Here is a 27,826-nt window from a genome sequence, read left to right on the forward strand (position 1 = left end):
GTTGTTTTATCCCAAGCAGAATGTGTAGGATTAAATGTATTGTGGTAATGGGTTAAAATGACTCAAGGTCTATCAGAGTGGAAAAGCATCAAAAAGTGATACCCACAAGCAGAATATGCATCCACGAATCCACTTAAAAAGGCATTATATTTTTTATGTCACCCCTTTGTAGGTCAAAGACAACTCCAAAATCTTTCTAGGACATGCAGAATTTATATCCTGAAGCGATTTAAATAATAGGCACACACTTTTTAGCTAGGATAAATATTATTACAAAAAGCAACAACTTACAACTTTTTTTTTAATTTGGACTTCATGTAAGATTGAGACTATGACAGGTATTAAAATACAAAAATAGATGGATACGTACTCCTAGACACGTAGTACACATTTCAGCATGGAGTGGCTTGAGAAGCTGATGGAAATTCCTCAAGCTACTATTCCAGCCCTCAGCTAAGTTGTAAGTTACATATAATTAAAATTAATTAAAATGTAAAAAATTAGGAATTCAGCTCCTCAGTTACGCTAACCCCATTTCAAGTGCTCAAAAACCACATGCAGCAAATAACTACCATATTGGGCAGTGAAACCACAGACCATTTCCAGAATTTCACAGAACGGCCTCGCCCAGACTGAAAGCTTCACAGGGCCAGGACGCCACAGCAGGCGTACACGGCACCTGTCAAGTCCTGGCACTGGGCTTGCAATTAAAGGGAAAACAAACAAAAAAGAAATGCCAGAAAGAAGGTGACTTTGTCTTTGCCCGGTCAATTTCCTACTTGAAACAAATACAAACGTTCTTATTCTGCATAGCTCTGTTCTTACTCCCCACACCCGCCAACATCAAACCAGCGAGACCCTTCAAAACGTAACGAACAGTGGGGCACAGTTAGCTTAGAGCTTCCTCAGCACAATGCACCAGAATCGAAATCAAGAAGGCAAGTTCAAAACCCTGCAAATGAAAAGCAGTGGAGAGTTTCTAGGTTATCTTCGATCCAGCATACCTAGGCTCATGTTTAAAAATATGAGAAAATACAGCTGTTGGTCCATCCACCCTGAAAGCTATGAAGGGTTTCACTTTAGGAAAAATTTTTAATACATCAGGAACTGTTTCCTGGGCACCTAACATGTGCCAGGCTCTGGGAAATCAGAGCTCAAGTGCCCCTATGATGGTTACATACAGTCTCTAAGCAAAATTCACCCCTGCCAGGCTTCCATAAAGCTCGTTTTCCGAGCTCCAGAAGATGCTTTCTGCTAGACTCCATTTTCTCCTATTATCTGGTAAGTCCTCAGAATACGATCATCAGAAAAATGAAATACATGATCCTTGAAGTTTTCCAAACAAGCTAAGCTCTTAAAGAAAAATCACAACGGAGCTTGTTTCCCAAAGACTTTTAAGTTCTCTCTTTTCCTAAAGGCAATAAATTCCCAAAGACAATAACCAAAAATAACCATTCACATAATCTACCACCGTATCTAGAAATGAGCAGGCTGCAGTTTGAGCCCTTTTTATTTTGAATCGGTGAATGAATGTGTCGACATTCCTTTCACGTCCATAGTCAAAGAATATTCAGTTCCAGGCCTGTGAGAAGGGCCTTATTTATGATTTTTTTTTAATAATTATTTTTTCCCCCAGTTTGTGTCTGAGGAGATTCCTAGGTAGAAATCACAAGGCTCTGATTACATGAAACAGTCTGACTTGAACACACACCAAAGTCAAGCCAGAAGTTAAGGGCCAGTGAAATCTCAATCCACCTAGTTAAACGAAAACTCGGGGGCAAACAAAACCGGTTGAGCTGCCTCTTCGAACAGCTTCCGAGCACCTCCTCCCCTAGAAGAGAAGGTTTCCTCTCTTCCCTGGGCCCGGCCACTCCCCCACCCGCCCCTTCCTGTGACCGCATCATGAAATTGCCGGGCCCTCTTCAGCTATAAGAAATATAAAGTCACACACTCCACACCAGACGGGACCTCCGGGCGGGGGGGTTGCCCAAATGTGAATTCTGAACCCCCACATGGAATCTGACCAAGATCCAATCCCACCAGCTTCCCACCCCCGGGGATGAGAGCCTTCTTCACCCGGATCCACCGAGGGCCGTGCGAGTGTGCTCACTGCGGTACGCGCTCAGTCATTCATTCATCAAACACTGTCTGCCCTTTGCCAAATGCCAGAGAGCCACTGAGCATCTAGGCGCCCAGGCTCCTCAGAGAGGCCTGTCCTGGAGGGGCCTGCATCCTAGTACAGAGCCAGGGATGACACAGCGAGCCACACGCCTGCACCATGCCGCGGAGGCCCTGAGGCCCGAAGTCTCCCCCTGCTTTGGTGATCATCGGTATCATCCGTGACACGACCGCGAACCTGGCTCTTGGGACACAAGCAGCAAACCCTCGAGCATCTAAAGGAGGCGGACGGGGTGGAGGGAGAAGGACATTCCAGGTCTGGAAGGCACCCACACGCGAGCAGATGGGGATCAAAGGATTTAAGGGCTTCAGGGAGCCAGGAGCGTCTCTCTGTGGGTGGGAGTGCCAGCCGCTGGCAGAGAGGTCTCTGGACAGGTGGCTTATGGCAAGAGGCCCAAACCTCGCTGGGGAGAAATCTCTCCCGAGGAACTTAAAAAAAATCTGAGATTCCCAGGTCCAACCCACACCCATCTGACTCCACAGATACGAGGCAGGGCCCTGAAATCTGTATTTTTTTTTAAGATTTTAAAGATTTTTTGGGGCGACTGGGTGGCTCAGTGGGTTAAGCCGCTGCCTTTAGCTCAGGTCATGATCTCAGGGGCCTGGGATCGAGCCCCGCATCGGGCTCTCTGCTCAGCAGGGAGCCTGCTTCCTCCTCTCTCTCTGCCTGCCTCTCTGCCTACTTGTGATCTCTCTCTGTCAAATAAATAAATAAAATCTTTTTAAAAAAAATAAAAAGATTTTAAAGATTTTTTAAAGAGAGAGCATGTGATCGAGAGCAAGAGAGAGAGAGAGAGAGACCGTTCACACAATGGAGAGCCTGCAGGAGCAGGGGGGCGGGGCAGAGGGAGAAGCAGGCTCCCCGCTGAGCATGGAGCCCCATGTAGGCTCAATCTCAGGACCCTGGGATCATGACCTGAGGGGAAGACAGAGGCTTCAATGACTGAGTCACCCAGGCGCCCCTGAAATCTGTATTTTAAAATCGACTTCTTGAGTGATTATGACCTACACAGTCCTCCTCAACGCTCCAGCTTCTACCAGCCCGCCTCAAAGGCACACTGCAGGTCTGAGGGGCCTTGATCTTTCTCTTCTTACCCTCCCTCTCTCCATTACCCTATGCTTCACAGTGCTTCCTCCACTTCCTTTGTCTCCAGGGCAAAAATTGGAAAGTCTAAAGATAACCGAGGGGAGAGAATTTGGACGTCCGTCTTCATTCATATTTTATGGACTTAATAGGGCCAAATGAGATTTTTCAAATCAGAGAATATTAGAGCCGAGAAAGGTTCCTTGTGATCATCTAGGGCTCTGTGTCCTGGGAACACCCTCTTTTAGAGGTGGGGAAATTAAAGCCCAGGAAAGTGAGCTAGACTCGACCCCTCCTTACCGAGGTTTTGCTTTTCTGCTGTGTCAGTTAAACCCGCAGTCAGCTGTGGTCTGGAATCAGCTGACCCTCCTTCTGACAAACCGTCAGGAGGTCGGTTCAACAGGAGCCCAGCGCTGGGTCAAAGCACCTTCGTCACTCCCCTCACTTCGGCTCACCACGTAGGCATTTATCATTATCTCTCATCATCACGAGAAGTATGGGACAAGATGTTCTGAGAGACAGAAAGGCCGCATTCACATAATTTTTCTTATAGGATAGATAGTCTTATGACTGGTCTATTTTATTATTACTATTTGTTGTTAATCTCTGAGCCTAATTTATAAATTAAACTGAATCACAGATATATACATATAGAAAAAACAGAATGTACAAGGTTCAGGACAATCCCCAGGTTCAGGCGTCCACTGAGGGTCTTGGCTAGTACGCCCCTGGGATAAGGGGCGGGGGTCAGGAGGTTCGCTATCGTAATTTACTCAGCGTTGCCTAGTCGGCAAAACCAGAAGACAAATCCAGGCATCACAGTTCCCAATCTGGGTTACTCCAAGGTGCTACCCAGATTCTTTTAATGCATTCGGGATCAAGTAATTTTAAAAGCAAACATAAGCTTATACTAAACCCAGGGAGCTCCTTACATAAGGAATTGTAACTTTATGGTTAAAATCTAGGCTCTGTGCCAGACTCCTTTTACCACTTACTGGCCATGCAATCTTGCTTTAGGTAAGTTCCTTACCCTAAAATGGAGATCACAAGCATGTATATTCACGTTGTGAGAAGAGATTCAGCATACGTGATGCTCTTATAACACAGCCCAGCCAGCATTACTAAAGGTTAGCTATCGTGATTTCCAACACTGAAACCATGCCCACTTTTTTAAAGTGATGTACAAAGGCTTCTAAACATTAAAGATGATCTGGTCGGCTGGGGATCCATTTCCTTTCTTCATAAAGTCTTAAACTCCTCACTCTGGGTTTGGTGTATCACTATCTAAACAACCCTGAGATGGTTTTTCAAAGCTATAAAGTCATTACACAGGCATACAGAGGCAGCCAGAAATGAAAGTCACACAGCATTATGCTTTTCAAAGGCCCTTGCTGACACAAGCAAACAATGCAGTGGCGCGAAGGGCCAGTGCTGACTAAGGCGGAGGGTTTCATCAGCTCAGTACCCCAGCCTTCCAGTGACATAGGGAGCCGGGCCCAGTGTGCAAGAATGTGCTCACAGGTGCAGGAACACTATTCCCCAAGAGGTGCCTCTGCTCAAGAGGGTCCTCCACCTCAACCCCCTTTGTCTTTTCTTTCTTTCTTTCCTTTCCTTTTCTTCCTTCCTTCCTTCCTTTCTCTCTCTTGCTCTCTCTTTCTTTCTAAGTAACTGAGACAACTGCATACCAGTCAGTCCAAACATTTCTCAACTCCAATGATAGGTCATTTGCTGGTCCATCATGGACACGAAGAAGATGGGGACTCACTCCACAGTCTGGTATCCCATGCAGAGCAATGCCCAGACACTAATTCTCTGCGGCTAGTAATATGGGGAAAGGTATACTTTCATGCTAAATACATATTGTATATTCATTCCAGAGTGCACAATCAACAGAATATGAAACTGTACTATGGATTATGGTGCTAATAAACTCTTAAATTCCATTATGCTTTAATTGTTCATCTAAATACACACATTACAAGAGCAACTTAAATGCATTTGTATAACGAACAAAATAGAGTTCTAACATATTTCCACATCCTATTTAACAAGTTAGATAATGACTACATTAATTTTGCTCCTATAGTGAATAGCTTTAAAAAGTTTTTCCTAAATAAATTATATTAACAGCAAGTGCGAAATATTAGCTAAAAAGGACAAAGAAATTTCAGAGCTTTGGGAGGTAATATGGAACGCTAATATTTTGGAAACCAGAGACATGCTACCTTGAGATTCTGGAAGCCTGCCCAAAGGAGATGCACTTGAACTGCCTTCTATCACTTTGAGCAAGAAGGACTCGAAAAAAAACATTCCAAAGCTCTAAGCAAAACAAACAAAAACCAAAACAACAAAACTGGACTTTTGTAGAGGGCAGATATCAAACTGCAAATCACAGAGTCACAGCCTTTAATGATCTTAAGTCCAAATATATTTGTCACTGACCAAAACCGTTTGGAACATTTTCTCCAGATTGGTTCCATGGAGATGCACACACTATTAAAAACAGATTATATACAGATCTCCCAAAGGATGTATACCTGGGCATTAATTCCTACATGGCTTGTAACAGCAAATAAATGGGAGATAGCCTGAATTTTCACCAACAGCGGAATGATAAAACTGTGCTGTATCTAGACAGCAGAATTCCGTTTGGGCCCTAGAAAGAATGAGGCAGCTCCCTCCCCAGGCATGGACATGAGAAGTGTCCCATACTGTGGAGTAAAAGCACAGGAACATGTTAATTAGGGGGCCCCTCTAGATCATCCAGAAGTACTTTACTCCATGCCCCATTTCACACACCGTTCTGCAACCAGCTTTCTTCCTTCCCGACGTGTTTATACATGAAAAAAAAAAAAAAAAAAAAGTCCGCAGATGACACTCAACCCAATCCCTGCAAGGGGGCACAGGGAGGGGTGGATTTTACTTTACAGACGATTACATGACATTTTAAACAAAAACGCATGGTCTAGGGGCACCTGGGTGGCTCAGTGGGTTAAGCCTCTGCCTTAGGCTCAGGTCATGATCTCAGGGCCCTGGGATTGAGCCCCAAATCGGGCTCTCTGCTCAGCAGGGAGCCTGCTTCCCCCTCTCTCTGCCTGCCTCTCTGCCTACTTGTGATCTCTCTCTCTCTCTCTGTCAAATAAATAAATAAAATCTTTAAAACCAACAACAACAACAAAACCATGCATGGTCTAGGTTTTTTTATTTTTAAGTTAAAAATAACTTAATAAAAATCACTTCTGATGCTTATTGACCCTACAAGATGTGCCTTCACGTTTCTCTCTTATCCCCTCTATAAAATACACCTTCTTTGTATCAACCATACCCTTTTTTAGGTCATGTGAGAACTCTCACACTCGAGAGAAAGTTCTTTTTCCCCCAGTGCACAGGGATTTCTAGAGATCGCAAAATGTAAAGTTATTCTGGCATCGCTAAAAATGACCTGAAATCAACTGGTTTAAAAATACATCGGAGCGGGGGTCTGTTCACTGCGACATCATTTGTCTTTTGTCAAATACTTCACCTCCAAGCTGTGACTCTACCTCTGTCACCACCACAGAGAGGCTATTCTGGTATCTTTTCCTACAGATAGCTGCTCTGTTTGTCCTCCCTGGAGCCATGGGACCTGCAGGCCCTCCTGTTTCCCACCAAGAGCCACCCCAGGGAGCAGCCTCTGCAGAAACCCCTGTGCCGGGGCGCCTGGGTGGCTCAACGGGTTAAAGCCTCTGCCTTCGGCTCAGGTCATGATCCCAGGGTCCTGAGATCGAGCCCTGCATCGGGCTCTCTGCTCAGCAGGGAGCCTGCTTCCCCTCTCTGCGTCTCTGCCCGCTTGTGATCTCTGTCTGTCAAATAAATAAATAAAATCTTTAAAAAAAAAAAAGAAAGAAAAAAACCCCTGTGCCTGCTGTCGGCAATTATGGGAACTCAGGGGATGCTGCCCTCCTCCACCCTTGAGGGTCCCATCAATAATTAAATATGAAAATATAAAAATCTTATTAAGAATCACAGAGTCTCAAAAATGCAATGCCGGTGACCCTCGTCCTTTCAAATGGTGGAGCCATTCTTCGAAGGAAGACACGTTCTGAGGGCCCTTCTAGAACGACCTCAATGTGACCGACGGTCCGGTTCCAGAGACTGCTGAAGTCAAGACAATATTTGAAAACAGACTCAAAAACACTGACAGTGGTGATCCTTGGCTTAAACGTACGTTACAGAATCTTTAGAATATTCAAGTGAAAGGAGTACAATGGACAATGTTGAGGATGTAAGAATTTTATAAGGGATTAAGAAAAGATACAAGTTAAGACCCATAACAAGCTGACAAACCAGAGCAAGTCCTTCCAACCACTGCTCTGGTATTTCCATCACATTCTCCTAGGGAACCTTTCGAAACACTGCTGGCATCTTGGAAGTAAGGGAAAATATTACCTCCCATGGGAGACCCTCGAATCCCTGAGCTGAGCTAATTGCTCACTTTTCTATACTCCCCCAGCACGCTGTTCTACTACTATTGCTGTACTAAGCATATTACTTCTAGCCCGAATTTCTCTATTTGCACATCTCCCCCCGCCCAGTTGCCCACCGTTCAGGACAAGAATAATAAATAATATATTGATTTCTGTGGTTCCATAATAGTACCTAAAATACTAGCAGTTCTCAAGTTTCTGGAATGAAACTTGAATTTCATTTAAATTTTAATTAGGCAAACTCATTTGAATATTTAATTCAAATATTATATATTTGAATTAAATATTAATTTAATTCAAATTAATGAATTAAATTCATTAATTTCTCCTCACGGCAAACTCATTTTAATATTTAATTAGGCACCAGTGGTAAAGGGGTACCAACTGAACCCCACCAGAGGCATTCATCATGTGTTTCAGAGAAGCTAAACCCTCATATGACTGACAGCAACCCCCCAACACTCACCCCCAACGCCCATGTTTTCCAATGTTACCATGACAATGAACAGACAGTATACAAGCAGACCCAGAAAATAAGGTCAAAAATAAGAGGTAGGAGAACATCCCTGCCTGGGAATGAAAAGGAAAGCACCCTCTGCTTTGAACAGAGGTCTCCACATTAAGGGGAATGTTGTCTTTCTGACCATGGTGGTGGATACGGGAGTGGCATTTTCGTCTTTACTCTTCTCCTGTGTTTTTATTATAGTCATTGAAACTATTAAAAGTTGCACAAGTTTTCCCTTTGTTTGCTGATTTAATAAACCTACTTTTAAACACCCACTATGTCCTAGGCACTGTTTTGGGGGAGTTCCGACATAAATACGTAAGGGTCCGCAGTCAAATGTGGGAGACACACACACAGATACAACACAACAGGACATGCCTTACACTAGGGATCCCTGCGGGAAAATGGTTTATCCGATCATTCTCACCCCTTCCCTCTCCACAAGGGAACAGAGAAAACCTTAGGACAACCCATGGGAGGAGGGAGGAACCGCACCCAAGCGCCCAGTTTCAGCCCCCTCCCGCACAAACTGTGCCCCCTTTTCTCTACTTTTCACTAATCCTCTCACGGGCTTCGTTATCTGGAGGCTAATCTGCAACTTCGAATACATGGACACCCCCAGCATCCTCTAGGAAGTCAGAACCATGAGTCAGCGCAGCTCTGGTAACTTCAGCTGTCGCTCCTCGTGAAGCCACCCAAGGGTAGGAGCCCACAGGCTGCCTTGGGCGGGTGCTGGAAGCCGTGCCTCCATCTGCTTACCACGTGTGTTGGTGGCCATGTCAGCCACTTTCTGAAAGGCGTCCAGGAAGGCAGCTGCTGCTACTACTGTGGTCCTAAAATGCAAACAGAGAACAAAAGCATGAGGAACGTTTCACACGAATTCACTGCGGCTACAGGGTTAACCCCTCTGCAGGGAAGGACATGCGACCTTCCAGGAGAAACGACTCAGCTGGACATGAACAGGCACTGGCTTTGCAGGGCCCCTTGTCTGCTCAGGAGGCACTTCCCCTCACATGAGCACGCCCTCCCAGAAACACCCAGAGCATTCGGTGCTGGTCAGTAGATGCTGGCAATCCTTCCCATCCTGGTCCACCTACGACGTAATTATTGGGCCAAATTTCACAAAGAGGAAAGACAGGTTTTCTGACCTAAAAGAAAAACGTCATTAAAAACCATAAACAAGGGGCGCCTGGGTGGCTCAATTGGTTAAGCCACTGCCTTCGGCTCAGGTCTTGAACTCAGGGTCCTGGGATCGAGGCCCGCATTGGGCTCTCTGCTCAGCAGGGAGCCTGCTTCCTCCTCTCTCTCTCTGCCTGCCTTTCCGTCTACTTGTGATTTCTGTCTGTCAAATAAATAAATAAAATCTTTAAGAAAAAAAAAAAAACCATAAACGGTACAGGTGAAATTGATTTCAGATAGGCAAACAGCATCTCTACGTGGACCGGGAGATGGAATCTTGGAGAGCCTCTACTTCAACTAATTCATTTCAGAGATGGGAACATGGAGGCAAGCTCAGAGCGACTTCCAAAATCACCACCTCATCTCAGACCTGGAACGGGGATAGGCTGGCAGGAAGCCCAGTCCCGTGCTCATCCTGCTGCAGGACAAGATCCTTACTCTGTGACTTTTCCCCCTAAATCCCACTTATAATGAAACGGACTATTTTTTCTTCAACCTTAGAATGCTATCTTCTGAATTCCTTGAGACTAGGGAGAAGTCACTACAGTCATTTGCCGTCCTAGAAATTATTTTGAGTTTTTCACATCCTCTGGAGCACTCTGTGGTCTACCGGCTCCCAGTGCTGTGATCCCAAGACGTCATCCAGTGAAGGGTAAGCCCCACTCCCCACCAGGGCCAGGGACAGCTACAACACGCAAGCCAGCCCCACTCGGGCTCCACAATCCTTGAAATGCGCTTCATTTCCAAGTTTTTCATGTATGAATCTAATCTTTGCTCAGCATACCTCAGAATGCAAAGCTGTTGAAGGGAAGAACATGAGAATAAAGATTAGAAAGAAAGGAGTTCAAGATGGAACTGAAGAAAGGACCCTACACCTCACGAACAGTGGCTGTGACATAAAAGGTTCTAGAAGGTGCAGGGAGTGGTCCCTAAGAAAACCTGGGTCACAGTCCCGTGCCAAACTCCAGAATTGAGGCCTGGTATTTCCCAGTAGAGCAAGAAAATATTCTGCTCTAATTAAAAAAAAAAAAAAAAAGACATTCACAAAACAAAACTGGAAAAAAAAAGAAAAAAGCCCCTCAGAAGCATATTTTTCAAAGAGTTGACACCAAATGCAAGCCCTGAAAAAATGAGCTTCATCAAACATCCCGGGATTTATAAACAGCTCATTCTGAGTGACAATTAATGTCTGACACAGGGGCAGGATCGATTCTCGTTCAGGGCAAGGTCGATCACCCCCGTACTACATGGGCTCCCCTGAAAACGAGGGCGGCGGTCAAGTGTGAGGAATCAGGAGCTTTTAACCGCCACCTCCCAGTGAGTCCTGTTTCCTTGCGTGCGGCTGTCCTGAGACATCCCGGCTCTGGCGTCCCCGCAGCACGAGCAGAGATCCGGCGCCCGAGCAGAGATCTGGCGCCCGCTGCTCCCAGCGGCTGCGCCTCTCCTCCAGGCCTCTTGCCCTTCCTTTACGACGGAAAACCAAACCGCGCGCGGGACGCTCCCAGCTGGGGCCTCCTAGTTTGACAAAATAAAGAAATGGGCCCTGTCCACAGGAGGCCTAAACGTTGTGGAAATAAAAATAAAATGAAATAAAATGTTCTTGGTACCAAGGAGATAAGAAGGCTATAGGTTTTGGGGTGCCTGGGTGGCTCAGTCGGTTAAGCAGCGAACTCTTGGTTTCCACTCAGCATGATCTCAGGGGTCCAGGGAGAGAGTCCGGTGTCAGGCTCTGTGCTCAGCAGGGAGTCTGCTTCAGGACTGATTCATTCTCTCTCTCTCTCTCTCCTCCTCCTCCCCCACATTCTCTTTCTAAAATAAATAAATCCTTAAAAAAAAAAAAAAAAGATTGCTCTAAGTTTCATTGTAACTGATTAGCTGTGCTAAACAAATAATTACTTGACGTTTTAGCTTCCTCTTTGGTAAAAGGGGAAGAGAGGATCTTCTCCTTGGCCAACCCTGAAAGGCTGCCACATTCAATTAAATGAGGTCAGATAAGAAGTGGGGCAGGGTGGTGGAGCAGGGGTACTCAACTGTCTTTCTGGCGTACTCCAGGAGATGGAGTAGGATGGAGACTAACTGTTGGGAGTAGATGCGGACAACAGCAGAGACGAGAGACTAGCTATAGCATAAGGTGAGGCTGGTGAAGGCCTGTGCGGGGCCGTGCATTCAGACAGAGGAGGCTGGCCCAGCAGAAAATCTTTAAAAAAAAAAACAGGAGCTTGTAAAGTCTGTACACGTTCTTAAGCACCAAAATGGTAAAGGATCTGACAAGGAGAGAAGGGGCTCCACGCCCCAGGCGACTGTACATCTCGAAGACCACTCACAGCTTGGGAAACCCTCAGTTCATGGGACAGAAATCCCAGGCACCTGCACAGCCGGCAGAATGGAAGAGGAAAGATCCTTCCTTCTGGAGTTCTTCTCTCCTGCTCTACAGGGGAGTCATGGAATGTCTCAGCTTACGGCTGAAGTTCTGGGCAGTAACCCCTGACATCCGTCGGCTAAGGACCAAGAGCGTCATGTCATCCACGTGGCTTTTTATCCTAGAAAACACCTACCTGCTTTGCCCTCTGGAAAACCGCCTCCATACACCCAAACCAACTGATGTCATCCCCCATTTCTCCATGAACAGGAGTCATGAAAATCATTGCATTTTCAATTGTCCCATCCGTCATGGGGCACCCACCCAGCGGGTAGCTCCCCTCTCCACTAAAAGCACGTAGCTGTAACAAGAAGACGCTGGTAAATGGCATATCAAATTTCATATCAAATGATACAGGAGCAAGCCCAAGACAAGGCAATGGTAAGAGCCCCTTAGAGCCGCTCAGCCCTAGATCTTGTTCTTTTTCAAGCAGCTTCATTGAGGCATAATTTGTATACCATAAGATTCACCCTTTTTGGGTGTGTGATTCAACAATTTTTTTTGGTAAGCTTAGAATTCTGCAACCACTACTACAAGCCAATTTTAGAACATTTCCATCACCCCCAAAAGATTTCTCCTGCCCATTTGTACTCCATCTCCTTTTCCTCCCCTAGTCCCAGGCAACCACTGATCCGTCTCTACAGAGCTGTTTTCTAGATATTTCACACACACGGAATTACACGATCACCAACAGTCAGCTGTAAACTCTTTATGAGGATAGGCAGTGAACAGAATGGACTATGCAGCCAGACCCAGGTTCAAATCCCTGCTCTGCCATTCACTAGCTGTGTGCCATTAGCTTCTCTGTGCCTCAGTTTTCTCATCAATAAACTGAGGGTACTAACTGTACTTAACCCCTTGGGGTCATGAGATCTAATTAAGTTAACATACGGGTCTGCACAGAGTGAGCATCACATAAATGTTGCTCACTACTACCTTCCTATGATACCTCATTTGACTCAAAATCCCTGTGGAAGAAGGCAGAGCAGATGGGAGTTCGGCTTTACATAGGGGAGTCAGGGGTCACGACATAAGGCTGAGAAGTGGTAGTACTCAAATGAGAACCCACTAAGTGCTTCTGTATCTGTAATGCTTCCAAAATTAACCTCAATCTGCATCCTGGGGCTGTCCTTTTCCATCCTTTGTCTAAGGACGGCGCCATTTTTCTGGGGATGACGAGCTTCTCTACTTACCGAAGCTGGGACTGTAGCTTTCCTGCTTTGTTTATGAAATCTTCCCACACTGGATAGCTCCCCTACAACAAAACAAAGTCATCAATCAGTGAGGCATGCTGTGATAGACATCTGAGGAAGACAATAACAAAACACCCAATTGCAGTTACAGGGAACAATGTGTGTTCTCTCTTCCTCTACAGCCTCGGGTATGGTGCCCAGACTGTACATAAATGCCCTGGCTCGGAAATGGGTTTCGAATGTGCTCAGGCCCTATAATCTTGTAAATACTACAAATGCCAGTTGGAACAAGTTTGGCAGAATCTAACACATACACTGATAGATCACTTTTTCAGGAACAGATGGAGGGTCCAAATTCAAGATACGCAGAACATTTAATGCTCTGCCCGGAGGAACCACCTGACCTCGGCTGTGCCTTTTCCCACCCTCACCCCGGAGGAAACCAGAGCCACTGGAGCTCCTCCCCAGGACAGTGACCGTGGCCTCCGGGAAGCTTCACTTACAGATCAGAATCTCAAGGTTGAGAAGTTACCTAAATGCAGCCCCCCACAGCTAATGGCTTGCACCAGCCTCTACAGACGGCATGACAACATGTGGATCCCCGGCACACTCCAGCTCACAGGGAACTCAACACCCTCCTGGGGAGACTCTATCTGCCACCGCGTCCTCTGTGTCCCTGCGGCACCGGCTTGAACCCTCTGGGGACGCCCAACCCCATTTCCACGGGAAGACTTTTGAGAGAACTCGGGAAAACCAGCACATTCACCCAGCTTTCCCTTCTTCCCCGACGTGCAGTCCATGTTCAACCCAGGACCGCGTTTCACGTCCCTGCAGCGTCCTGGGCACACGGCAAGATTCTCTCTCTCTCTCAGCTTTCAAGCCCGGGACCCAAGACACAAAGTCAGAACCGCAGGCGCTGTTCTGACGGCAGCAGAGCTGTGGGGCTGACACCTCCCTACACAGACGCACTTGATGCATGTTAAGATCAAGGAGCCACGCAAGAGAGGACGCAAGGGAAACCCATAGAAGGAGAAGCCACGGCTAGAGACGTAGAGTTTGGCACAGAATCGGTCACACAGATCTGAGACTCCACCCCCGGAGGGTGCCACCGGCAGGACCAAACGGGAAGTGCCTCGAATCCTAACGTGGGGGACAGAACACGTGCCACCTCCCAGGCTGGCGGTTTAAGGAGAGGAGGGAGAAATTCTGATGAAGTTCATCATTTCACCTTTCGCTACAGAAGCCCAGCCGGAACAGGCTACAGCGGCAACTGAGCGAAAACCTAATGATTTCCTCTTCGTACTGGTCTGAATGGTCTTAGCTTCTTAGCCTAGCGTACAGTTGCTCAACGTTGCCACTATGGACGTTTTGGGCCTGACAGCTCTGTTGCGGTGGGGGGAATGTCCTGGGCAGTATACGGGGCTCGGCACCATCCCTGACCTCGGTTCCCTAAAGTGCCAATAATAGGGGCGCCTGGGTGGCTCCGTCAGTTAAACGTCTGACTCTTGGTTTCAGCTCAGGTCAGGATCTCAGGGTCCTGGGATCGAGCCTCGAGTCAGGTCCTGCACTGTGGGAAGCCCACTTGAGGATTCTCTCTCTACCCCTTCCCCTGCTTGCATGCCCCCGCTCTCTTCCTCTAAAATAAGTAAATAAAGCTTAAATTACAACAACAACAACAACAACAAAGAACGACTGTTTTAAAGGGCTGCTGGAGCTCCACGCTGGGCTCCCTGCTCAGCTCAGAGTCTGCTTGTCCCTCCCCTCCCCACCCCTTCCCCTCCTCACTCTGTGCATGTCTCTCTCAAATACATAAAATCTTGAAAAAAAAAAAGAAATAAAATAAAGGGATGCCTGAGAAACTCATTTCTTTTGGTGAAGAAACAGTCATCGGTTGTTCAGCAATTTCTTCAGTATTACTGCACTTAAGTATCAATTGTCTTGTTCAATGAAAGCATAATTAAATATATTTTTGCTTTACATCTTATCATAAAAGTGCCTCTCTCTGCATTTCTCTAGCTATCGAGCCTATCTGAAAATGTGCAGAGAGCTTTCTGGAAAACTGTCCACCAAAGTTAAAATAGGCTATTTCTGGAAGCTAAGATTTGGACCAATGTGTTGCTTTCTTGTTTGTATTTTCCTATAAGGCCATCGTTTTTTTGTTTTTTGTTTTGTGTGTGTGTTTTCACTCAGGGTGATATATCACTTTTACAAAAACAATAGTCATTATACACATTTTTTTAATTTTAAGATCAACCTAGAGGTCCTGGCAATAAGAGCATCACAAAGTCACAAACCGTCCCAAGCCTAAAGTCTATCTTCCAGCTGCGGCTAGAGCACAGCCGTCAGCTCTCTGTCTGAGACCTGCCTGGTCTGACTGCAGGTCTCGGGACATTTTCCCCCAAGTGACAATTCACTCCCATGGGGCACTAAGTGCACCGGGCCAGTGCACCGGGCCATCCTGCCGGACTGGCTCCTGGCAGAGGTCCCTTGGCCGCTGCACCTGAGCTCCTGACATCAGTACCCACGCACAGGTCTGGCCACCACACTGCTAAGCCACACAGCCTCCGTCTCCTCTCTGTGCCCCAGTGGGCTGTTTCCACCCGAGGGCGTAACTTTAGTTTAACTTACGTTGAATGAATCCTTGACAGCTCTGGCTACCATTCCAGGCCCATCCAGACCATGAAATGAAAGTCCAATTACAACACCTAATGTATTGGCCATTTTCTTATCAAGTATGAACACCCCTTCTACCTCTATATCCAAGTAATTAAAGGGGCAAGGGCTGGGATCAGAGTTCTCTGGCTGGCCGTGAGAGATCTCTGCCCACACAGACGTCAGCATCTTAAGAGCACAAGAGTTCAACCAACCAATTCCAGCTTCACCTAGCCTTTTCTTCTCATTCCAAGAAAGTAGGAGAAGCTTTTAGAAAAGCCTAAATGTGTTCAGACATACCAACCACCAACTTCGAGCCAAAAGGTACCAGCATCACTCATCGACACAAAGGAGGCCACGACCGCTGGGCCTTCCTTTCCCCGGCACCAACCGCTCCCCTGCAGGGGCCCCCAGAAAAGGTCACTGAGATGATCCAGCATATTGAAGAAAAAGGTGAGACACACTCATTGAGAACACGCCAGAAAGACGACAGGTCTGTGCAGGAAGCACACAGCCCTGATTTCCGGCCGTGGCTACGCCGCCAGTCAAGTACTAGAGGAAGTCACTTCACCTCCCAGGGCCTGCTTCTTCTAAAGACTAACAGTAAGAACTATTCCGTGACCATCACTGCACACGGACATCACTGAACTCTGACAGAATGGAGGGAAGGAATAAGGGGATGAGTCACGACTTCTCAGGGTTGGTGTGAGGGACAATGGAGATCAGACACCAACGGTGCTCGGTGCAGGGCCGGGCCCTCTGTCACTGTCCCACAAACATCGGACAGGACTGACCCAAGGGTCTGCAGGCCCCTGCAATCCCACTCAGGTGCTGGCACAGACATGACGTTAAGGCCTCTAAGTCAGACCGTCCATCCAGGCTGGAATCCTGCACACTGAGTCCTAAGTACAGAAGCCGCTGCACCTCCCAACTAGTTAACCAGCTGCGTGTGGGGAGTCAGACTAGTCGTCTGTGCCGCCACCAGGCACACAGCGGGAGGAGTACCCAGACCCACATGAATGTGCCTGAAATCAACGGCTCGAAGCTCTGAAAAAAAAAACGACTTCTCTGCTCCCACCACTTGGGAACCTCATTTCAGTCTTTACCAAATTAGCAACAAAAAGAGGGTCTCCTCTCCAGTCAAGGGGTGCGGCACACACAGCTCCCACCCACGAACACCCACGCAGCCAGAAGAAGGCTGCCAAAAGCAGCTCTTTCCTGATTTAATGATATTTGACAGTCTATCAAAGAGTGTCAGGCCCACCTGTTTTAGGGAATATATAATTTAATGGATTCTTTAAAAAAAAAATGAACTTCTAAGAACAGAAGACAAAACCTCCTTGTTGAGTTTTTTGGTTTTTTTTTTTAAGTGCGTAAATGTTATTAAAATTTAAAGGCAAGGTGATGTTGGATTGTTCTAGACCTAGGGATTTTTTTTTTAAGTTTCTTTTAAGGTTAAAAAAAAAGTTTCTACCCACCTGAAAAGTAACTTTACTACAAAAATTCAAAAGCCTGGAGGCAGCAAGAGAGGAGAAAGAAGAAACTTGAAGAGTAAGAGTGACAGAGAAAAAAGCCTGGGCTTTTTCTAGACTCAAAGACCGAGTCAAAGAGAATATACTCAAGTTTCACAAGAAATCTGCAAATCAAGATGCCATATCCACTGAGAACCCTTTCAGAAAATGATTCTGATGCAGTCCTTAATTTTTCTGATCTGCATCACCCTCCAACGAGTCCCAGAAAGCTCTCCTGCGAGGCCACCGGTTCTGACTGGGCTCGGTTCACGTCTGAGGAAATCCCCAGGAATGCGCTCCACACGGACCCCTTTGTGGGGTTCCCCAGAAAACACATGAAGGTTTCACAACTTTCCAGACAGACCAAAATCAAAGAAAATAAGACTCCCACCAAGAACCCGGGCTCTGCCAAGTCCGAAGTCACAAGCAACGGGTACAGGACTCTCCTCTCCCTGGAACCCCATGACTGTCGTTGGAGCTGAGGGCAGGTTTTGAACCCCAAGCAATTTGTTGAAAACAGAACTTATACCACACTGGATTCTGAGAGAAAGGAAAAGTCCCTTATTCCAAAAATGAGTTTATTTACAAATGTGGAAAGGACTTCCTTGGTCAAAATGCAAGACGGTCCCCCACCCCACAGCAAGAGAGGCGGGACTTCCCAGAGGACGGGCTACAGCTCACACCCCTGCATCCACCAGGCAGGGTCCCCGCGAGGCTCCCCACACCACACACACCACCGCTGATGGCAGCTCTCTCTTCTAACCTCTGGGGGGATTCAACAATCTGGAAAACTCCTACTCAGCCATTACCACCCATCTAGCTCTGACATCACCTCTTCCAAAGCATTCTCGAACGCACCCCCTTCCCTCACATCACGCAACTCGTCGTCTGTGAGCCTGCGTCTCACCCATACACCGTGGGCTCGAGAACAGAGAAACCGAGGGAGGAAGGAAAAGCATTTCTAGTAAGAGCAACAGTTGGCCCAAAACGGAGAAGCAGAGAGGACGTTACGTGGGCTCCCTCCAAAGGGACCACTGGAGTGGCACCCGGACACTGGGGAAATGCAAGACACGGGCGGGGTGGACAAGGTGACCATGAGCAGCCTTCAAGGGCAAGGTCAGAGTTTAATCACAGACAAGACAGCAAAAGACCCGGCAGATGGTGAGTGACATTCAACCCCAAGCGACGAACGCCTGGGTGACTCAGTGAGTTGAGTGCCTGCCCTTGGCTCGGGTGAAGATCCCGAGGTCCCAGGATGGAACCCCACTCTGCTCAGTGGGAAGCCTGCTTCTCCTTCTCCCTCTGCCTGCCGCTCCCCTGCTTGTGCTCGCTCTCTGTCAAATAATTAAAATCTTTAAAAAAAAAATTCCCAAGCCACCCAGGTGACAAGAGAACCTAACCAAGAGGTCACATACCTAACAGCATTCTGGTCCCTTCGGGAGGGGGTAGGTGGTGAAGTCTTTTTTTTTTAACTTCTGAGAAAAAAGATCCACCCCATCTCTGCCTGCTCCCCTAGAGGCTGGTGGCCAATTAAGCAAATACGCAAGCTGGCCTCCCCACCCCCACCCTCAAAGTTGAGCTCTGAGAACCACCCCCCCACCCCTCCCCACCCCCGGGCCCTCTCCTCTTCTCCCTCTCCTTCCTCGGCTCTCCCCACAGCCAGAAGACTGGGCAGGCCGCTTGCCCACCTAGGGCGCAGGACTCGGCCAGTGAGGCCATTCTGGCTTTGGGTTCTGTTTTGCTTTGTTTTATTCTGTATTAAACAGAGGCCCAGGATGGCATCCCACACGCGGAGCAGAAGAATAAACTGTGTGTAACTCCTCAGCACGGCTGGTTAACGATGCCCCATAAATAATGCAGCAACAGCCTCTCCCAGCCGAGCACAGCCCGCAGTGGCAGTGGGACCTCAGGGGACAGCTGAGGGAACCAGACACCCACAGCAGGAACTCGGGGGGGCCGGGAGCCGTGGTCAGAGAAGGGGCAATGTGAGAGGAGCCAGGGCTGGAGAAGAGTGTCACAAGGAGGAAGACCTCGGCTTCGCTGAGAATAAACGAGGGACAGGCTCGAGGGAGTGGGGTTCCAGCTCAAAGGCTCTGCCCTGCCCAAAGATCCCAGAGGGACGCAGGCTCACCAGTGGTCATGCTGCTGTTAGAGGGACGCAGGCTCACCAGTGGTCATGCTGCTGTGAACTCCAGTCCTGGGCACACGACTGGCTGGGTAACTTCCCAAGCCTCTCTTTGCACCCTGACGACATCACCATCATTAAGCACCACCAGTTCCTGAAACAGTTGCTTGGTGCCAGCTGCCAGATCAGGAGGTCTCAGGCTTTCACGGCCACGGCCACCCCCCTGGGGATCCCGCAGAATCGCAGGTTCCAATTCCCCTGGGCGGACACAGGACCTGGCCATTCCAGGTCTCATCTAAGTGATGCTGAGGCTGCTGGCGCCCAGACAACAGTGGGGAGCACACCCGGATACACACGCCACTCCGTGCTCGCAACAACCCGACCAGGCAGGTGCTGCTGGTATTTCGCAGCCGAGGAATTGGAGGACCGACTTTGTGGCCCACAGACTGCCCTGACTCTGGGAGGTCCAAGACATGGGATGAAGAAACCCAGCTGCCCCGCCCAGCCCCAGGACTGCAGAAGGCTGCTCAGGGGGCACGCTGGGTGCTGCTTGGTCCGAGAAGGTACAAGGTTCCCCGTACACACAGCACCCTTCCCCGCACCGATGACAGCTACAAATGTTCCCAGGGGGAGCTAGAAATGGTTGTGATCCTCAACCACGTGAAAAAGAAACCCCAAGACACAGAACAAAGAAAGGCCCTTCATATAGAAAAAGGTCTGGAAGGAAAGGACCAGAAATGTTCACAGGTGCTGGCACTAGTGGTACAATTATGGGGAACTCGATCACATCTTCAGGTTTGCGACAGACGCGGGGACTGATCAACTTCCACCAGATGGAGCATCTCTGCCAGCTGCTGCCGTCACCACCCCAAGCCATTAGCCCCCCAAACCCCCACTGCAGATCTGCAGGTACCTCCTCAGGGCAAGAACAAGAAGCACAGCCCCCAGCATCCCTCATCCGCCTCCTCTAGGTCACCCCTCAGTGTGGATGGACTATGGGGAAATGAAAAAGCGAAGCTGATCTGAGCAGGCGTGCCCCCGGACCCCGTGTGCTTCTACAAGCATGAGGCAGGGAATCTGCAGCTCCCAGAACTGGGTGTGCAGGAGGATGGATGGGGCCCCTGAAGGCCTGTCACAGCTTTGTCCCCAAAGCCGGCCTTCCCCGCCCCATCCTGTAAGAGGAAGGGCTCCCGAGAACCTCAGATGAAAGGCACCGGGTAAGCCCATCCATCATAAAAACCATTCCTGGGCTTTTATTCTCTGATTGGGGCTTGCCTAATCCACTAATTATCCCTGTCCATCAAGTGGATGACAGCCTTGGGGATAATCAATGGTTGCTTCCCCAGACGCCCACCCTCGGCCCACCCTCGCCCACTCGCCCAAGCTCACCAGCAATAAATACGCCTATGAAAAGGAAGATTTAACCACAAAAGGTGCTCCCTCCACCCAACCTACCCTCACAAACTGCTCCATTTGTAACCATAAGACCCTAATTAAGTCAAGGACATCAGGCGTCTTCTTCCTCCAGCACTATGAGGTTCCAGGCCCACAATGCTTGTTTTCTGACACGCGGGTAGGTCGAAGAAGAACCGACCTGGCATCGGTACCCTCAAAGCATTATTGTTGTTGTTGTTGTTTACATTTTCTACCAAGAGGTCTTCCTTTGTCTATCCTGAGCCTTCCAGTAAAAGAGCCACTGGCCACCGGGACTTAAATTTAAATTCACTACGATTAAATAAAACACAAAATTCAGTTCCTCACGCAAGTGCTTGAGGCCACGTGGCCTGTGGCTGCAGCACTAGGCCGTGCGGGGGCACGACACGTCCCCTGCTGCAGAAGGGGCTACCGGGAGGCACCGGTGGCCAGGGACAGAGCCGCTCTGGGCACCCCGGCCTCGTTCTGCCGCCGCCACAAGGCTTCTGGCTCCACTGTTTCGTGCCTGCAGAACCTGGTGAGGACACGCGCCGTCATCTCGAGGAACATGGAATCCCACTCCTCTCCCTCCTCCCCGATTTCACCCTCCCCCTGCCCAAGTCTGTGCTATGCCAGCGGTCACCGGGGGCCATGGAGTCCAAGTGTACCTCCTGATCATCATTAAGAACCCCATCTCACATGTCCATAGACCTGGAGAGCATCAAGGGCTCTCAGGACAACCCTGCCAGGGCACTTGGCGGAACAGGAAACTGAACACTTTTCCTTATGACGTGGGAAACCAAAGCGTAGAAGTTAAGTAATCTGCCGCAGGTCAGAGAACGGTTTGCCCTCATACCTAGCTGGGATCGTGAAGGGCCCCTCAGTTTGCCCAGTTCTTTTTAAAATGAAATTGCCCCTGGGGGCGCCTGGAGGGCTCAGCTGATTAAGCATCTGCCTTTGGCTCAGGTCATGATACCGCATTCCAGGATTAGTCCCTTGCAGGGCTCCACACTCAGTAGGGAGTCTGCTTCTCCCTCCAACCCTCCCCTGCTCTCTCTCCCTCCCAAATAAAGAAATGGAATCTTTAAAAAATAAATAAAAAATAAAATGAAACTGCCCCCTAGGTTCTCCTAAGCTTACTTATTCTCCATAACTGGACACTTGGGGACTCCATATCCGATCACTCTTACAGGGGCCGGCTACTCTCATCCAAGTGCCAGCAAGAGATGTCTGTGTACAAGTAAGCCCCCCCCAAAATAATAAATGCAGATCTATCCCCTCAAACTTTCTCCCACTATGGGGAGTGCAAAGCTCCTGTTTCATTTGCTTATTCCCATGTATAGATGTCCACATGCGATAATGAACAGAATCCGTGGTGACCTTCACACCCCATAAACAGGTCAAGGATTGTTACCACTATTTGATGCTTGCATACCTGTATTCACCCATTTCTCTTCCCTGGAAATACCCTTTCCGACTTGTCTCCACCCAACCCCAAAACGGATTCTTGCAGTCTGTCAAGTCCACCCTGGGGAGCAATGGCCTGGCCACGCTGTGCACACCTGGTGTGCTCTGCTTCCACTAAACAGTACCCCCCCCCACCATCCCAGGGCTCCACCCCAGGCTGCTAGAAGGGATACCCCAGGACAGCCCTGATGCGTGGCCAGACTCCACAGTCTGAAAGGACCCGTGTGATTGTCAGGGTCAAGAGCATGGCGCTCGAGTCAGACTGCCCGACTTCACATCTACCCTCCAGACGATCTAGGTCACTTAGCCCCCCACAACTGCCCTGTCTTCATGGGTAAAGGACGCCTGAGCTAGACCCCACCTCCAAGGACAGTAATGAGGGTAAAGGAACGAGTACAGGCCCTTCGAAGGGCGACCGGCACTTAGGACTAAAGAAATCCCAGCGACTGCTATTTTCAGGAGTTGATCTATGATGCCAGTCACCCTACCTGGGACATTTATGAGCGCCTACAATGCACGGCCCAAGCGGGCTAGAGGCCATACAGAGATGAGGAGCCAAAGCATTGAGGAGCTCAGGCTAGAACACGGCCGTGTCAGCCACCAATCGGAGGGCACCACACTCCAAATACGAAGTCCTGGGAGGTGCGGCTGGAGTAAGCTTTGAGGGGGAGGGCGCGGATGCCTCACCTAGGTCTTTAAGGACAAGGGGCGTTTTCCTGGCAAAGATAAAGGAAATAAAGAAGGGAGACTTTAAAAGAAATAATTAGCAAAGGAAAGGGAATACAGAAAATCATGCCGCATTTAGGCATGGGAGTCATTTGGGGGTGTATTTTAGGGGCACGAAAGAGGGTAGCAGGGAGATCCTTGCTACTTACCTTATGAGCTGCAAAGCAGGCCCTTGGTGGCCCAAGAACCACTCCCACATCCCCCTGCTCCTGGTATACTCACAACCCCCCGAAGACGCACTAGGAACGTCTGCTAGGACTACAGACGCCTGAGCCTCACCCCAGAGCTACACAATCGAAATCTCTGGGGTGGGGGGCCCAGACACCCGCACTGAACACACACGCCCAGGGGACAGTCCTACTTTCTTGCTAAAATCACACACAGCAAGATTTGAAAATCCACACACCGGGGCGCCTGGGTGACTCAGTGGGTTAAGCGTCTGCCTTTGGCTCAGGTCATGATCCCAGGTCTTGGGATCCAGCCCCACAGTGGGCTCCCTGCTGAGCAGGGAGTCTGCTTCTCCCGCCCTGTGCTTGTCCCCTCTTTCTCTCAAATAAATAAAATTAAAAAAAAAAAAAAAAAAAAAAGAACATCACCATACCAAGTAAAGACATCTCGTCCCTCTGAGGCCCAGCAAGCTATGGCCTAGCAATTTCCGCCCTGATATGCAAGTCTAGCTCCTGGAGACGAACCCCCGGTGATGAGCACACGCATGCAGGAGGACGAACGGACACGCGCTTTTTGAACGGCAACGTGTGTGAAATGCCTGGAAAAGTCCGTACCTTTGACCCAGGAGAAAGCCTTCTGGGGAAACTGTCCATGTGGATCAGTGTCTAGCTATAAGGATATCCTCACTGCCATGTTGCTTCTAATTAGTGAAAAACGGGACACAGCCTAAACACGACATCAGCCGGGAACATATGGAAGCAGTGCCCACCTGAAGGCCTCGTACATGCTCTGCCCTGGCCTGGAACATTCTTTCTCCGATATGCACATATGCACATACTTCCCAACGCATGGCTCAAGGGTCACCTGCTCTGGGAGGCCTTCCCTAGCCATGGGTTTTCTTTCTTTCTTTTTTTTTTTTTTTTTTTAAGATTTTTATTTATTCATTAGATAGACAGAGATCACAAGTAGGCAGAGAGGCAGGCAGAGAGAGAGAGAGAGAGGAGGAGGCAGGCTCCCTGCCAAGCAGAGAGCCCGATGTGGGGCTCGATGTGGGGCTCGATCCCAGACTCTGAGATAATGACCTAAGCTGAAGGCAGAGGCTTAACCCACTGAGCCACCCAGGTGCCCCTAGCCACGGTTTTTCAAAACAACAACACTGCCCCTGCTCTGTTTTTCCCCACTGCACATAATCCTCCTAATACACAGAAGAACCGACTTAGCCTGTCCCCCACTGCCCTAGAATGTAAGCTCCAAGGGGACAGGGACTATGTCCATTTTGTTTACTGCTCCACCCCAAGCGCTTAACACAGAACCTGGCATAGGGTCGGTCCTCAAATCCAGGTCAACGGAATAAATGAATTACACATACCAAACAACAGAACATCACACAACATTAAAACTGACATGGTTTGTAACTGCATACACGGGAAGGCAACGTAAATGAAAAGCTAAGTGAAAAAATAAATTTCTGGCACAGCGTGGGCCGCATGAACCTTTGTCTAAAATGTGTCTACATAACCCACTTTGTCATCAAACGGTTATGGGTGAGTTTTATTTTTTACTTAATTGAAATTTCTTAGTTTTGCTTCCACTAACTTTATACAGCTTGCATAATCTTTGATAAGTAATCCCTCATGAAATGTTCGCAAAACACTTGGCTAATTTTTTTTTTTTTAGGAATAAGCTTCCTCCTTAGTGACTTAATTAGGGTGTCCCTAATTAAGGCCAGCACAACATCAAAGAGGCCAGGTTCCAGGGGACCCTTGCTTCAGGTCTACTCCTGGCTGCAAGGCAACCTCAGTCCCTCCGGCAGCAGCCTGCAGACCTTCTGAGTGCCGGGATGCCAAAGGCTTGGCCACCAGCTCGCTCCTCCTGGCTCTGCTCCCCACTACTTGCTTCCTATTGGGGTGCCTCATCCAATTATTCAGGCCCGAGATCACATCCTGCTGGAGAGCTGGCTTTGAAGGTTCAGTAAACAATCACTTCAAAACAAAGAGCGACCATTAAACCAAACTCAAAGACTTCCTTAATGACTCCGTGCTCGGCGGCAGGAGCCCTGCGCGAGCAAGCCAGGCCTCAGAAGTGAAACTGAGGTCTCCCTGGAAACTAATCTCAAGCATTTCCAGCCTCCTGCTGCAAATATCCCTCCTTCCTGTTTTGCGCTCAGCCATGTGGGGCGCAGAGCCCCATTACTGGGGCGACCCTGATGGAGGGGGTTTCTTTGGCAAAACAAACAAGTGTCTCCTGGTTGTCACACCCCTCGCACTCACACCCTATCTGCTCCCCACCTACTCCCTCTGCTGACAAATTAGAGGCACCCATGGGGAGAGTCAACCACCCAACGGCATCTTGTCGGCTGGGCCTAACTCTGCTTTAAAGAGAGAGAAGGTCCTTAAGCTTCTTGAAGCAGCTCAGAGGAGCCCCTCAATTGTTAGGCTTTATCTGGTGCATCCTGAGTCCTAAAGGTACAGATAGAACAAACCTCAAAGAGATGGATGAGACACACCCATTACAGAATCCCAAAAGAGACAGCCCACCACGGCGGCTGAGCCCAGACCCTGGAGCCAGACCGCCGGGGGTTCAAATCCCAGCCTTCCCTCTCACGAGCTGTATGATGTGGGCAAATGGCTTCCCCTCTCTGAACCTCAGTTTCCCCATCTGTAAAGTGGGAATTATAGCAGCAACCACTGGGTTGTTGGGAAAAGTTAACAGTCTACTGGTAAGACACTAGAATAATGCATGGTTGTGCTTAGGAAACAGGGAAAGTGAAATGCAAGTCTAGTTTGGGTGTCACTCATACCGAAGCCTCCCCTGACTATGTCCTCCCACTCCCGGTGACAACCAGAGGCCCTCCCTATGATCCCGCTGCTTCTCTTCTAGACAAAACAACTTTAGGGCAAGGGCTTTACCTGCCTTGCTCACAGGTGTACCACTACCCACAGCAATGCCTGGACCACAGGAGGCTCGTCAACATGTCTGTTGAATGTGTGTGTATTCTCTCAAATTACTCATACGTTGAAATTTGAAAAGCACTGCGATGTTCTCCATTGCATTATCAAAGTGGACTTACAGATTTTTTTTTTAAGATTTTATTTATTTATTTGACAGAGAGAGATCACAAATAGGCAGAGGCAAGCAGAAAGAGAGAGAGAGGAGGAAGCAGGCTCCCTGCTGAGCAGAGAGGCCAATGCAGGACTCCATCCCAGGACCCTGAGATCCTGACCTGAGCCAAAGGCAGAGGCTTAACCCACTGAGCCACCCAGGCGTCCCGGTCTCTTGTATTTTCTGAAACATCTGAGTGCCATTATCACAGGGTACTCCACTAGAAACTACCAGTGTAGCTCTGATACACAAGAGCATTTTATTTAGCATTTATTTCATGCTAAGCCCTTTACATTTACTTTCTCTGAAGCCTCTACAACTCTCAGAGGGAAGTATTGGTTCCCCCATTTTACAGATAAGAAAAATCAAGTCTCAGGAGGTTGAGTAACTCTCCCAGAGCAATCTACCCAGGAAGTGGCAGAGCCAGGCTTCAAAGCCCAAGGGCACTCACATGAGGTAGAATGTAATACTTGCAGACTCGACAGAGAATGTGAAGAACGCCCAAGGGTATCTGGGTTGGTGGAAAAGTGGAGATAACTCTGTGGTGGGGCTTTGAAGGATGAGAAAGGTTTCAGTGGACAGCAATGTAGAAATGACTTCCAAGCAGAAAAAACAGCAAGAATGAGGGGCACAGGATGTGTTCCAAGAGACCACGGACACCAGGATGGAGAGCACTAAGCATACAGCAGACCACTTAGCTAGGGCCCAAGCGCAGGGTCCTTGAATCCCAGGCTAAAGCAGGTGGGACACAACTGGCAGGTAAGCAGGTAGGAAGAACCCAAATATGGCTAAGTCCATAGAAAATCCGTGCCAAGCTACTGCTACAGCGCGGGCTAGGAGACAAAGCGGCCACTTTTCCTGGTGGTCACTCCAGAAAAAGAAGGGGGAACTCAATGTAGACAGAAAGACAGTCTTTACAAAGCTGCTCCTCTCCCCTTACCCTGACGTAAACATCTCTGGAAAACATTTTTTTTTTTTTTAAGATTTTATTTATTTATCTGACAGAGAGATCCCAAGTAAGAAGACAGGCAGGCAGAGAGAGAGAGAGAGAGAAGCAGGCTCCTTGCTGAGCAGAGAGCCCAATGAGGGACTCGATCCCAGGACCCTGATATCATGACCTGAGCCAAAGGCAGCTGCTTAATCCAATGAGCCACCCAGGCACCCTCTGAAAGACTTTTTTTTTTAAGCATTAAAAGCCCTGAAGATCTCAGCCAGGCACCCAGCCCTCCCCCTCCCTTTATGGACAGTAGGTATGCAAACAGAGAAATGCAAATGGACCCAGCAGAGGCAGATGAGGTTATAATGAACTCAAGAGTAATTGACTTAGCAAGAAAAAATCAACTCAACTTCTCCATTTCCTGCAACTTCAGTGCAAACTCTAAATACAGCTTGGTCAAGGGTGGGGTGGCTTTTGCCTGAAGTGGTGGAAAGAATTACTACAGTGACCAGTGACCGAACAGCAAAAGCAGCTCATACCCTAGTGCCAGTGGGCAAGGCAAGGTGTGGAGCGCGTAGCCAGCACAGCCCTGTTTCGGAAGCCTCTGAGGTGGGTAATTTCTTAGACCCTCATACAGAAGAGGAAAAGGAGGCTGAGAGATTAAGTAACTTGCCTAAAGGATGGAAAAGCAGATCTCTGAC

General features: G+C 48.5%; 1 protein-coding gene across 18 annotated transcripts in view; it reads right to left on the minus strand.

Annotated features, from left to right (window-relative positions):
* MTSS1 (MTSS I-BAR domain containing 1) overlaps nucleotides 1-27,826 on the minus strand; it is a 157,754-nt gene that overhangs the window by 120,713 nt on the left and 9,215 nt on the right. For all 18 annotated transcript variants that reach the window (XM_032315958.1, XM_032315972.1, XM_032315962.1 and 15 more), the window contains exons 2-3: nucleotides 13,025-13,086; nucleotides 8,993-9,066 (exon numbers count right to left, since the gene is read on the minus strand). In XM_032315958.1, the coding sequence (XP_032171849.1) occupies nucleotides 8,993-9,066; nucleotides 13,025-13,086 (136 nt within the window). The remainder of the gene's footprint in view (nucleotides 1-8,992; nucleotides 9,067-13,024; nucleotides 13,087-27,826) is intronic.

Source organism: Mustela erminea, chromosome 16 (assembly GCF_009829155.1).
Source record: "Mustela erminea isolate mMusErm1 chromosome 16, mMusErm1.Pri, whole genome shotgun sequence".
Classification (NCBI taxonomy): Eukaryota; Metazoa; Chordata; class Mammalia; order Carnivora; family Mustelidae; genus Mustela; species Mustela erminea.